Source organism: Enhydra lutris, unplaced genomic scaffold, assembly GCF_002288905.1.
Source record: "Enhydra lutris kenyoni isolate GAN:26980312 unplaced genomic scaffold, ASM228890v2 scaffoldscaffold56, whole genome shotgun sequence".
In the NCBI taxonomy this organism is placed as follows: domain Eukaryota; kingdom Metazoa; phylum Chordata; class Mammalia; order Carnivora; family Mustelidae; genus Enhydra; species Enhydra lutris.
The window spans coordinates 13010160-13024367 of NW_019154140.1; the positions used below are offsets into that span (position 1 = coordinate 13010160).

Below are 14208 nucleotides of genomic sequence, written 5' to 3' on the forward strand. Positions count from 1 at the left end.
GCATACAGTGGTATAGTAACTTGCCAGTATGGGGATGTATGGAATTTTCCCTTTATCGGTGACTGTGCCTATTTGTATGTAACCCATTGGTTAGTTAGGGTTTATGCCTTAATGAGCCTATTTAGGTCAGCTCAGTGGTCACCGTGGATCTTTTAGCCTTGCTCAAGTTTCCATTGCTCAAGCCTGTTGCCTGAAAGCGTCCTCTACACATAAGTCACTTGTCCAAGGTCCCATTTAGAAAATGCGAGAAGCAGCACAGAAACTTACCTCTATTTAAACCTGAACCCGTGCTAAACCACTATTGTATTACAGTCTTCAAATTTTCTCTGATTCTGTATGTTCATTGATCATTCAACATATGTCTACATAACAAAATCTATGGATTAATTCTCATTTGTAGACACAAAAGTTCATTTTGAAGATATGTGGAGGACAAGTTGCTCTTTTGATATCAAGGAAGGAATTATTAATATTTAATAGAAATATAAATACGATGATAATAGCCACTATCCTTGAGAGCATGTGGAATGCAGAGCAGTTTTAACCCAGGTTGAAGAACTGGGGAATTGATTGTGCCGATAGGAAATTTTAACTGGACTCTATAAAGAGAAGTCGTACCACAGCAGAAGGAACTGGAAGGGCTTGTTATCAAGGAGGGTCTCGCAGTGATTAAGAAAGACTGGAGTCTGGTTTCTTAGGTTTTATATCCCCATTCTGACCCTAGTAGGAGGATTTCAACCGATTCCACTTCTGTATGGTTCAGTTTTCTCACCTGGAAACTAGGAAATATGGTACTATTCACCTCATCTTACTGTTGTACGAATTAAATGAGCTACTCTGAAAGCATTTAGAAAAGTGTCTGCATGTAAACAATTGTCACATATTTCTTCACTATGTGCTACTACTGTTATCTGAGCAGAAGCACGCATAATGGAGCCCTGAGGGGAGAGAAAGTGTGACCATACTGTCAACACACACAGTTCAAGACTTTAGCTGAGCTGTCTAGTAAATGAGGTATGATGGTGGTGAAAATGAGGTATGATGGTGGTGTAAAAAAGTAAGCATCGTTAGTCCCTCATATGTATCTTTGTTCAGTATCTTTTTCTAAAGTAACTCTTCCATCTAGACTCACTGTTGGCCTCTTAAGAAAACTGTAAGCTGCAGGTTGAGGAAATGGAGGGAACTTGTTTTTATAGAAGGGCTTTGGAGGCCCATCTGGGAGAGAAATCCTAGCATGAGAGTCATGATAACTTTTGTGTTTGTTTGTGGAGAACTTTGATCTCAGTGAGTAAATGACATATCAGAATTCAAAGTTTCCATTACCCATGAAAAGCAATTGTACATCTTAGGTTGTTCTTTTTTTCTTTTTTCTTTCTTTCTTTCTTTTTTTAAGATTTTATTTATTTATTTATTAGAGAGAGAGAGCAAAAGCTGAGGGAGTTGAGGAAGAAGCAGACTCACCGCTGTGCAGGAAGCCCAGCTCAGGGGCTGGATCTCACAATGCTGAGATCATGAGCAGAGCCAAAATCAAGAGTCATCTGCTTAACTGACTGAGCCACCCAGGTGCTATCTCCCCCTCCCCCACTCGTTTATTTATTTATTTATTTATTTTTAATTTTTAATTATTTTTAGATTTTTTTATTAACATATAATGTATTATTAGCCCTAGGCCGGTGCCACCCCTTAAGCTGTTGGTTTTTTTTTAATTATTTTTATTTATTTTCAGCATAACAGTATTCATTGTTTTTGTCCCACACCCAGTGCTCCATGCAATCTGTGCCCTCTCCAATACCCACCACCTGGTTCCCCCAACCTCCCACCCCCCACCCCTTCAAACCCCTCAGATTGTTTTTCAGAGTACATAGTCTCTCATGGTTCACCTCCCCTTCCAATTTCCCTCAACCCCCTTCTCCTCTCTAACTCCCCTTGTCCTCCATGCTATTTGTTATGCTCCACAAATAAGTGAAACCATATGATAATTGACTCTCTCTGCTTGACTTATTTCACTCAGCATAATCTCTTCCAGTCCCGTCCATGTTGCTACAAAAGTTGGGTCTTAAGCTGTTTTTAAATTTAGTGACTTTCTTTAAATCTGCTGGTATATAATATAAACTAAAGCTTTAAAGTTAAGGTTTCCTAAAGTAGGCTATGGAATCCCTCCCCTAATATCTCCAAACCCAGACACCAGAATTACTTCCCAAATGTCATTTGTTAAATTATTTGTGCTCTCTTGCAAGCACTGTTTCATGACACTGAATTTATCACATAAATTATGAGGCAGAAACAGACATACAAGGGACCTTTGCAAATGTGAAAGGCATTTGAGTGGGCATGCATTGCATTAGACTCAGAAGAAAAAGATCTAATTCTACCGCTTGTGGGAATACAGCCATAGAACTAATCTTTGAGTCGTCATCAGTTGCAGTAGGCTTAAATTTAATTCACAATAATTTATAAGGTTAATGAATAATGACAACAAATAACTGTATAAATCCTAACAGTGTAAGAGATAATTTGGAGCTAGGATCAAAGCCCAGATTTCATTTGTTTATTTTACTTTACGTCTCTCAGCAGGTTTCTGCCATGAGTGACAAGGGGACAAGCAATCACTCAGAAGAGACTGACTTCATTCTTGTAGGCTTCAGGGTTCACCCAGCACTCCACATTCTCCTCTTCCTGCTCTTTCTGCTTGTGTATGCCATGATCCTTCTAGGGAATGTGGGGATGATGACCATTATTATGACTGATCCCCGGCTGAACACACCAATGTATTTCTTCCTAGGCAACCTCTCCTTCATTGATCTCTTCTATTCTTCTGTTATTGCACCCAATGCTATGATCAACTTCTGGTCTGAGAGCAAGTCCATCTCCTTTGCCGGCTGTCTGATCCAGTTCTTTCTCTTTGCCATCTTCATGGTGGCTGAGGGATTTCTCCTGGCAGCCATGGCTTATGACCGCTTCATTGCCATCTGCAACCCACTCCTCTACTCTGTCCAGATGTCAACTCGCCTCTGCATTCAGTTGGTGGCTGGTTCCTACTTTTGTGGCTGCATCAGTTCAGTTCTTCAGACAAGCATGACATTTATTTTGCCCTTTTGTGCTTCTCGGGCCATTGACCACTTTTTCTGTGATATTCGCCCTCTTCAAAGGATATCTTGTTCTGACCTCTTCATCTATAGGATGATTTCTTTCTCCTTATCCAGCGTCATTACCTTGCCTACCATAATTATCATTATTGTGTCCTATATATATATTGTGTCCACAGTTCTAAAGATACACTCCTCTGAGGGACATAAGAAAGCGTTCTCCACTTGCAGCTCTCACCTAGGAGTCGTGAGTGTACTGTACGGTACTGTCTTTTTTACATATCTGACTCCTGACAGATTTCCTGAGCTGAGTAAAGTGACCTCCTTATGTTATACCTTAGTCACTCCCATGTTGAATCCTTTGATTTACTCCCTGAGGAACAAAGATGTTAAAGGGGCTCTAAAAAAACTTTTAGAGATGAAAAATACTATTCTTTGATTACTCTTTCTTGCCCATCAAAGATGTTGTGGCTATTTCTTTCATACTCCTTGTGACCATTAGGAAAGTTATTCTCCTGAACATCATAGAAATATTAACAAGCTCTTTCAAGGTGTCATATGTCCCACATATTACTTTTCTTGCGTCGGAGACATTGTTAATCCAAAACGTCCTGGATATTGGAGGTTTCCCTGACATGAAGGAAACATTTTTCAGGCTGACCCTGCCACCGATCTAAAATAACATTTTATTTCATTGAATTGACTTCTATGTTTTTATGGCTTGCTGCTAAACATGATTTTTATATTTTATTATAGTGTATAAACAGTACATGTTAAACAGCTATTGAATTTTCACTTTGAATCAAGTATTTCATATGTCATATATTGAGAAAGTAAAAGAAGAGACAAAGAATAAGCAATCTTCATAAGATACATTAAACTGAAAAATTGTTCATTGATACAGAGTGCTCTGAGGCTCTCTAGCTATTGGATCCCAACTAACAAGAAGAACCAAGTGGGAGAAGGAGAAGTGCCAACATTTTGGAGCAATCACTCCCTCAATTTGGATCTTTGTAACTTTTTTTTTCCTGTGTTAATTATTCTAAGGAACACATTTTAAAAAGTATAGCAGGGAGGTAGTCATGAAATAGCACGTGATCCAAAATTTACTCTTCCATGCTTTGGAATATTTATTCTTTGATTAACTTTATTGATTACCTCTGTAATATATTCTTTTCTTGGGGTAAGCTTGGGTATGAGATTATTCTTTAGGGAGCTTACAATTTAATGTGAGAGTCACATCCTTGCACAGGCAATTGTAATCCAGATATGAGTATGCCAACAATACACAGAGGTGGTAAAGTAGGTAAAGCTGGTGGTTGGTAACAAGGGAAAGTCTTCAGGGCTACATGGAAGATATATTTAAAGAGAACAAGATTGGAGTCAGGGAAACTGCTGAATCAGTTCATATTATTGATGAAGCTTTGAAGTATGCCAATGCAAATTTTAAAAGGCTGATTTGAAAAAATTTCTCATCAAATACACAGAACTGATTAACTGATTAGTATGAGGAGAGTGTACCAAAGCAGGTGTGTCACATTTTTGAACTTGTATGATGTGGCTGGTGATGGCAAAATCTAAAGGACCTCTTCACAAACTAGGAATAGAGGGGAATTTCCTAAAATGGAAAAAGAACACTTTAAAAAACCTACAGTGTAGAGTATGTTTAATGGTGTAAACTAGAAGATTTCCTGTTCTGATAGGAGCAAGGCAAGGATGGAGAGGAGTCTCACCTCACCTTTATAGCAACCCTTTGATAGTCTTTGGTAATGAAAAGACAAAAAGAGGAAATAAAAGTGTTATAGGCTGAATTACATCTTCCTAAACGTATATTTTGAAGCCCTAACCCCCATTACCAAATATATGAGTATATTTAGTGATAGGGCTTTCAAATAGGTAGTTAAAATAAGGCTGTTGTTGTAGATTCTGATTCAATATGACTGGTGTCTGTAAGAGGAAAGTAAGAGGCACAGAGAGACACTAGGGTGCAGGTGCACTGAGGGACGATGATGTGAAAAAAGAGCAAGAGGCAGACAGCTGCAAGCCAAGGAGAGACACCTCAGAGGAAACCAAATCTGCTGGCATTTTGTCCTTGGACTTTCAGTATCCATAACTGTGAGAAAATAAATTTGTTGTTTAAGCCACCCAGTCTACAGTATTTTTGTTTTGGGAGCCTTGGCAAACGATTCCAAAAATGTATATAGAATGGAAAAAAAAAAAAAAGAAAACTCTTCTTTTCACATGATATCTATGCAGAAAATCTGAAAGAATTGGCAAAAAATGTCCTGAAACTGAGAGATTATAGGACGGTTGATGGATACACAGTTAATATACAATAGTTAATTGCTTTCCATATAGGAGCAATGAACAAGTGGAATTTCAGTGAAAGGTACAATAACATTTTTTATTATCCTCACCCTGTATATTATTATATACATAAGTATTATGTACTTAAAATACTTTTGGGGCACCTGGGTAGCTCAGTGGGCTAAGCATCTGCCTTTCATTCAGGTCATCATCCTAGAGTCCTGGGATAGAGCCCCTCATCAGGCTTCCTGCTCAACAGGTAGTCTGTTTCTCTCTCTCTGTCTCCTTCTGTGTGCTTTCTCTATTTCTCTCTCTCACTCTCTCAAATAAATAAAAATCTTCAAAAGAAAGTAGACTATTAATTTTGAATGATAAAATAAGTCAATGTAGGCTCATTAATTGTAATAAATATACCAAGCTTGTGAGGGATGTTGATGACAGGCTGTGGAAGGACATGGAGGAATCTTAAATGCACATTACCATGTGAAAAAAGCCAATCTGAAAAGGATACATACTGCATGATCATCACCAACATTTTCAGTTATTGCATTTTTTTAAAGATTCAACTTAATTATTTGAGAGCAAGAGAGAGTACAGAGGCAGAGGGAGAAGCAGACTCCCTGCTGAGCAAGGAGTCAGACATGGGGCTCCATCCCAGGAGCCTGAGACAGCAGTCTCAGGCAGAGACACGGGGCTCTATCCCAGAAGCCGAAAGAAGCAGTCTGACTCAGCCACCCCAGTGCACCAGTTGTTGAATTTTTAAACTACAGAATAAGTTTCAAAATAATTTCTCTATTTTTGTTGTTGCTTGCCTCTTTGTCTTTTGTTTTCGTTTTTGCTATTTTATTGGATTCTGTTTGCTCCTCCAATGTTCATAGTAGCAATGTCCATAATAGCCAAACTATGGAAGGAGCCCAGATGTCCATGGGCAGATGAATGGATAAAGAAGACGTGGTATATAAAAATAGAGTGCAATACTACTCAGCCATCAAAAAAATGAAATCTTGCCACTTGCAATGATGTGGATGGAGTTAGAGGGTGTTATACTTAGCCAAATGAGTCAATCAGAGAAAGACAATTATCATAAGATCTCACTGATATGTGGAACTGAAAAAACAAAACAGAAGACCACAGGGGAAAGGTGGGAAAAAATAAAACAAGATGAAACTAGAAAGGGAGATAAACCATAAATGATTCTTAATCATAGGAAACAAACTGAGAGATGCTTCAGGGGATGAGGTAACTGGGTGATGGACATTAAGGAGGGCATATGATGTAATGAGCACTGGGTATTATATAAGACCAATGAATCATTGACCTCTAGCTCTGAAACCAATAATATGTTATATGTAAATTAATTGAACTTAAATTAAAAAATATTTATTTTTTCTAAGAAAGTGATTCTGTTTGCTCTGAGAAGCCTTTCATGTCACTTCTCAGAGGTACAACCTCAGGCTTGTATGTACTCTTGGACGGCAGTGGTTTTATCGGGCTAGCTTTGGTTGTGTCTTCCCCCGATCATTTTATTGGATACATCTCTGTAAGTTTCCTACACAGGAGGAAGGTTCCAATAATTCTTATTTTGTTCTATTGTTTTAAAAACATTGTGGGACATATATTTCTTTATTGTGTGATCCAGTTGATTTGGTCCCCTCTGCATGGATAGTCCTTAAGGCCAGTCTTTGAGGTTTTCTCCAATTCTAGGGGGGCCTTCTTTGCTGTCTCCTTCCCTCCTTCTCTCTGGTCAACTTCTTTCTAGTTGGTCTACAGTTAGCTTTTTGCTCTCATGGAGCTAGCAACCTCTCTTAATTGCTTATCAACAAATGTTTATTATGTTTGAGAATCCCTTAAGCTTATGCTTAAACCTTCCCACATTTTATTCCAAATGACGTCAGTTCACTTGAGAAGAGTTCTGGGGCCCTCTGTTACTATGGCCTGCCTATCATTCCAAGTAAAACCTGTGTTCAACCGTCCTGGAACTGAAACAGGAGCAATGGCCTAGTTCTCTCAGGGTGACACCCTGGCTTTTTGTGCAGGTTTCTGGGCAAGGTCTTTAGCCTATGGTCTTCTAAGCTTATCACTCTCTCTCTCTTTGTCTCTGTCTCTCTCTCTCTTTTTTTGACAGCAACAATTGCTTACATTTTTATTTATTTATTTTTTATTCTATTATGTTAGTCACCATAAAATACATCATTAGTTTTTGATGCAGTGTTCCAAGTTTCATTGTTTATGTACAACACCCAGTGCTCCATGCAATACGTGCCCTCCTTAATACCTACCACCAGGCTGACTCATCCCCACACCCTCTCCCCTCTAGATCCCTCAGTTTGTTTCTCAGAGTCCACAGACTCTCATGGTTCATTTTCTCCTCCAATTTCTCCCAATTCACTTTTCCTTTCCTTCTCCTAATGTCCTTCATCTTATTCCTTATGTTCCACAAGTAAGTGATACCATATGATAGCTGACTTTCTCTGCTTAACTTATTTCACTCAGCATAATCTCCTCCAGTCCCATCCACATTGATGCAAAAGTTGGGTATTCATTGTTTCTGATGGCTGAGTAATCTCTCTTGGCAAAAAATCTCTATCCTTTGAACTGGCGCAAGTGAAATTGGGACCCGCTTATTCTTGACCTACCATGCCTGGAGTAGAGTTTCTACCCTGTGAATGGGACCTGAGTAAAGAAAAAGATCTCCAGACATTGTAGCCACTCTTGTCTTGAATAGAGCTTCTGCATCTTGGAGCTGGAGGAAATAAGAAATGTTTTAAGCCTGCCACTCTCAAGGTGATATGGTAGTCCATGACTGGGATCTAGGGAAAGAGGAGTCCCCCTACGTTCTTGTTTGCACTTCCCTATGTGCTTCTTATCATGCTGGGCTGGGAGAGGAGAAGGAATGTGTAGGCCCTCATTCAAAATCATACATGTGAATGTTTCTATTTGTTTTATTCACAACATTGAAAAAGTGGTAACACCTCAGTTGCTCATCAATTTAAGAATGCATAAGCAAAATTGGGCCATATGTATTCAATGGGAAATAGAACACTACTGAGCAATAAAAAGAATGAGTTACTTAAACAGATGACAATATAAATAAATTTCAAATTCATTTTACTCAGTTTAAGAAGCCTCCAAGAAGCATACATACAGTATGCAGGTTATATAGAGATACGCAAAACATATGAGATCACTGGTGATGTGGAAATGGAGCTGGACAGAGCATGGACTAACAAGGGACATGATAAATCATTTAGAGGTGATGGAAATGTTCTGTATCTTGTGGTGATGATTTCATTAATGTACAAAGGGTTCAAACTCATGATATTGTATACTCTGAGTAAACACAGTTCATTTCACACAATTATCCTTCAATGAAACATTTGAGAAAAAATAATTGGCAAAGATTTTTTTTTTTTCTGGACTGAAGATTTAATTTGGGCCTAAAACACAGGAATCTACTTAAGGCAATAGAAGATATTTATATAAAAAACTCAGAGAAAAAGTAGGTTAAATATTTAATATAAATGTTGTTAGTGTAGCAGCAGTTAAGCGAGGATCTACTAGCATCAATATTATTATTTTAATGAAGAAAACTTTACTTGTGGGTGGCTGGGTGGCTCAGATGTCTAAGCATCTGCCTTAGGCACAGGTAATGATCTCAGGGTCCTGGGATCAAGCCCTGAGTTGAGCCCCCTGCTCAGTGGGATGTCTGCTTGTCTCTCTCCCTCTGCCCCAACCCCTGTTCATGCCCTCTCTCTGTCTCTCTCTCTTTTAAATAAGTGGAATATTATAAGAGAGAAAACTTTACCAGTTATTGACACTATGGTCAGCTATAATTATATATTCAGTGGGAAGCCATTAGATGAGTTTGACGTTCCACACATGCATAATATTTTAGATAAGGGTGTTACTTAAGTACTAACCATGATGTTTTTAAAAAACCTAGTAATTTATCCATTTTGAGTTTATCTTTGTGTACAGTGTAAGAGAATGGTTGAGTTTCATTCTTCTACATATAGCTGTCCAGTTTTCCCAGCACCACTTATTGAAGAGACTGTCTTTTTTCCACTGTATATTTTTTCCTGTTTTGTCGAAGATTATTTGACCATAGAGTTGAGGGTCCATATCTGGGCTCTCTACTCTGTTCCGCTGGTCTATGTGTCTGTTTTTATGCCAGTACCATGCTGTCTTGACGATCACAGCTTTGTAGTAAAGCTTGAAATCAGGTAATGTGATGCCCCCAGTTTTATTTTTGTTTTTCAACATTTCCTTAGCGATTCGGGGTCTCTTCTGGTTCCATACAAATTTTAGGATTATTTGCTCCAGCGCTTTGAAAAATACTGGTGAAATTTTGATTGGAATGGCATTAAAAGTATAGATTGCTCTAGGCAGTATAGACATTTTAACAATGTTTATTCTTCTGATCCAAGAGCATGGAATGGTCTTCCATCTTTTTGTGTCTTCTTCAATTTCTTTCAAGAGTGTTCTCTAGTTCCTCGAGTACAGATCCTTTACCTCTTTGGTTAGGTTTATTCCCAGGTATCTTATGGTTCTTGGTGCTATAGTAAATGGAATCGATTCTCTAATTTCCCTTTCTGTATTTTCATTGTTAGTGTATAAGAAAGCCACTGATTTCTGTATATTGACTTTGTATCATCAGAATCCTAGAGGAGAACATAGGCAGTAATCTCTTCGATATCAGCCACAGCAACTTCTTTCAAGATATGTCTCCAAAGGCAAAGGAAACAAAAGCAAAAATCAACTTTTGGGACTTCATCAAAATCAAAAGCTTCTGCACAGCAAAGGAAACACTGAAGAAAATAAAGAGGCAACCCACGGAATGGGAGAAGATATTTGCAAATGACAGTACAGACAAAAGGTTGATATCCAGGATCTATAAAGAACTCCTCAAACTCAACACACACAAAACAGATAATCCTATCAAAAAATGGGCAGAAGATATGAACAGACACTTCTCCAATGAAGACATACAAATGGCTATCAGACACATGAAAAAATGTTCATCATCACTAGCCATCAGGGAGATTCAAATTAAAACCACATTGAGATATCACCTTACACCAGTTAGAATGGCCAAAATTAGCAAGAAAGGAAACAACATGTGTTGGAGGGGATGTGGAGAAAGGGGAACCCTCTTCCACTGTTGGTGGGAATGCAAGTTGGTGCAGCCACTTTGGAGAACAGTGTGGAGATTCCTCAAGAAATTAAAAATAGAGCTTCCCTATGACCCTGCCATTGCACTACTGGGTATTTACCCCAAAGATACAGATGTAGTGAAAAGAAGGGCCATCTGTACCCCAATGTTTATAGCAGCAATGGCCATGGTCGCCAAACTGTGGAAAGAACCAAGATGCCCTTCAACGGACGAATGGATAAGGAAGATGTGGTCCATATACACTGTGGAGTATTATGCCTCCATCAGAAAGGATGAATACCTAACTTTTGTAGCAACATGGATGGGACTGGAAGAGATTATGCTGAGTGAAATAAGTAAAGCAGAGAGAGTCAATTATCATGTGGTTTCACTTATTTGTGGAGCATAACAAATAGCATGGGGAGTTAGAGAGGAGAAGGGAGTTGGGAGGAATTGGAAGGGGAGGTGAACCATGAGATACTATGGACTCTGAAAAATAATCTGAGGGGTTTGAAGCGGTGGGGGGTGGGAGGTTGGGGGAACCAGGTGGTGGGTATTAGAGAAGGCATGGATTGCATGGAGCACTGGGTGTGGTGCAAAAACAATGAATACTGTTATGCAGAAAATAAATAAATAAATAAATAAATAACAAAAAAACCTAGTAGTTCCCAAATCAAATATTAGCTATATAATATTGAAATAACTTTTTCCATGACTTGCCTACAAATTTGATTATTAGCAGGCTTCTAATGCATATCTCATATTTTGAGAATTACATATATATATATACACATTTATGTTTATGTATGCATTTATGCATATATTTTTATTAATCTATATGAACATGCTCATTATCATTCTTTTTCAATCTCATCCCTGCTTTAGAAATACTCTGTATTATACATGAACCTTACTTTAATTGAAAAGTAAACTGAGAAGAGCAATTTCTAAACAAGAACAGAATATACCTGAATTTAATTCCTGTAGCAATGGCAAAAATTACTTGATATCAGGGAAAGAAGGGAAAAAGTCAGCATTGAAAAATTATTGTATGTATCTTCTCATGGTGAGGTCTGTTAGCTTCTAGCTTAGTCTGAGGATTCTTTTCAGAGTCAGCTGGATGACTTTACACATACATTGCTCTGGGGAGTGATATAGCCACTAATTGTTCTTGGTGTCCTTCTCAAAGTTATCCTGGGTGTGTGTGTGTGTGAGAGAGAGAGAGAGAGAGAAAGAGAGAGACAGAGACAGAGACAAAGACACAAGACCATGATTATGTGTGTATTGATATGTATGTGTGTGTCTGGTGGTGGTTGCTGGGAATGCAGGATGTGGTGCATATAGAGGAACATTGTTCTCCCAACAGTTAACACTATTGTTTGGGTCCTTTTCCTCAGTTGGATGAAGGGTTACCAATATCCATTGGATGATGATTTAAAGGATGAGGAGCTTCTTTCATTGCTGGGTCATTCCATTATAGGACTCAGAGTACTGGCATGAAGTCTTCTGCATTTTACTCATGGGGGTGGCTTTGTAAAATATGCCTCTTTCAACCTAAAAATCTTTCTGCTTCACCTCAGGAGAGAGGCTGTATACTACCATAGCACAGTGATCACTTACCCTAAAATCCTCATGAAGTTTTTCTACTTAGCGAGTCTCCTGTTTTCCCCAGTAATCTGTATTTAAAAAAAATGTGGGTGAAAGAGGTGATGTTTATTGAAATACAAGAAAGGATTCTTAGAGACAGACATGAGTAGAGAGAGAACTAGATACCTCATTGGTCATAAGTTACTATTCTGTCCCTAGTTGGGGGCTCTGTTCTTTTTGTTTGTTTTGAATCTTTTCTGTTGGTTGTTAGCAAAAAGGAAAATAAAGGCTGAAATAACAAAGTAAAGTGACTCAAGTTCTGTCTATGGAAATGAAAACATAGGTACTCCTGGGGACTTGGTAATGCCTCATGGTAACGAAGGGAAAGGGACAGAGAAAGCTACTGTCTTCTCTCAGAATTAACATTGATAGTATTAAATGCATGAAGAAAGAACAAATCTGGCAGCCAATAAATATATAGATTTAACAGATTTGTATGAAATGTATGTAATTTAATCATTCAAGTAACTCTGAGAGGTAAATACTCTTATACACCCCATTTTACAGGAGAAAATTAGAATATGGAGATACTATGCAACTTGCCCAAAACTACATGGCAAACACAGAAATTGAAAGCTCTGTTTGACACCTGAGCTTATTTTTTTTTAACTCTCAAGTTATCAGTGAACTGTTGTTACTCAGATTTTCTTCCTCATTTTATGAAGTAGCTTTTCTCCAACAGAGATGCTTAAACATTAGGAGGCATTTTTCTCTTCTACATCATTCTCATTTTATCAACCATCAGTCCATATTCAGCTTACTTTACCTGTCATTCTAAAGAGAGTCTCTTCTTCACTGTCCTTAAGAAGACTGCCTTCAGTAAAAGCCACCATAATCTCTTACTTGGACAATCACTCACTTTCTAAGTCTTCTCCTTGTGAATATTTATTTTCCATAAAGATATCAGTATGATATTTGCAAAATGCCCAGTTGAACAGAATACTGTCTTTCTTAAAAATCCCCAATGCCTACCTCTTGTCTACAGAATAAAAGTCATCTTCCTTGGCTTGACATAGAGGTCTTCACAATTTCCATGAATTCCTTTTTAAGGCTTATCCCTCACTTTTTGTCTTGTGCAGTACAAATAACTTATCAAACCTCATGCAGTTCACCATCTAGTGATTTTGCACAGAAACCTGTCTATTTCACCTTGCTCAATTTTACCTAGTTTTTAAAAATGTGTAGAGAAAGATTTCACTGACCATTAAGACTGTTCACCTCTAAAGGCTGCGCTCTTTTTGTATATTCCATAAATGTCTTTTTCACTGGGTTTCTGTGTGATATTTTGGTTCTCTGGCCAGCTGTTTTCTTCTCATCTAACTGTGCGTTTTTGTACAGCAAAATATATATAAATATTCAATAAATATTGATTTGGTGAATTAATTCTAAGGTATGTAGAACAAAAAAAATGAATCCTCTTTATTTTTCTTTCATTTTCATTACAGTTTCCTTGTCCAAAAGGAGGATTTTCAAGAATGATTTAAGCCCCAGAAAAGTATGACATATGTGGTCACTCATTGGGTGTCTGGACAATTAAGAGTGACCCACATGTCACTCTCGGCACTGTGTGCACTGTAGAACATCTGATTCTCTCATGCAGTGCTGAAAAAGATTTCTCCAGTAAATCTGATATTTTGTTCTGTCTTCTTACCATATCAGATTTTGTTACTTCTACCAAGTATATACATATTTTGTAACACTTGTTACTGATTCAAGATAAACATCCCAAACATCATCTTCAGAGTGTCAGCACCAAATCTGGAATATATTTTCCCTAAAATCGAAATACACAGCAATCATGATCTTTACCCAAATGAAGACGAAGTACGGAGAAAGCCATTCCACTCCAGAATGAACCATCAGGAAAAATATCGTTCAAAATGTACTTGTCAGCTGTAAGTTCACAGGATTCAAATAAATAAACTTTCTAAAATTAAATATTTCAAAATCATTGGAGGCATTCTTTGCATTGATGCCTCCCCAAATTGTCGTAATGTCCAGGCCTTTCAGTTATGT

The 14208-nt window shown here is 37.9% G+C and overlaps 1 protein-coding gene across 1 annotated transcript; it reads left to right on the forward strand.

Moving 5' to 3' along the window:
- Positions 1 to 2526: 2526 nt before the first annotated feature.
- LOC111157989 (olfactory receptor 9K2-like) lies at positions 2527 to 3525 on the forward strand. Its single transcript, XM_022519765.1, has one exon. It carries the CDS (start codon positions 2584 to 2586, stop codon positions 3523 to 3525), a length of 942 nt encoding a protein of 313 aa, XP_022375473.1. The 5' UTR covers positions 2527 to 2583.
- Positions 3526 to 14208: the final 10683 nt, after the last annotated feature.

What these genes read in the sequence shown, in the direction of transcription:
- LOC111157989 (XM_022519765.1), top strand. Translation starts at nt 2,584, where the DNA reads ATGAGTGACAAGGGGACAAGCAATCACTCAGAAGAGACTGACTTCATT.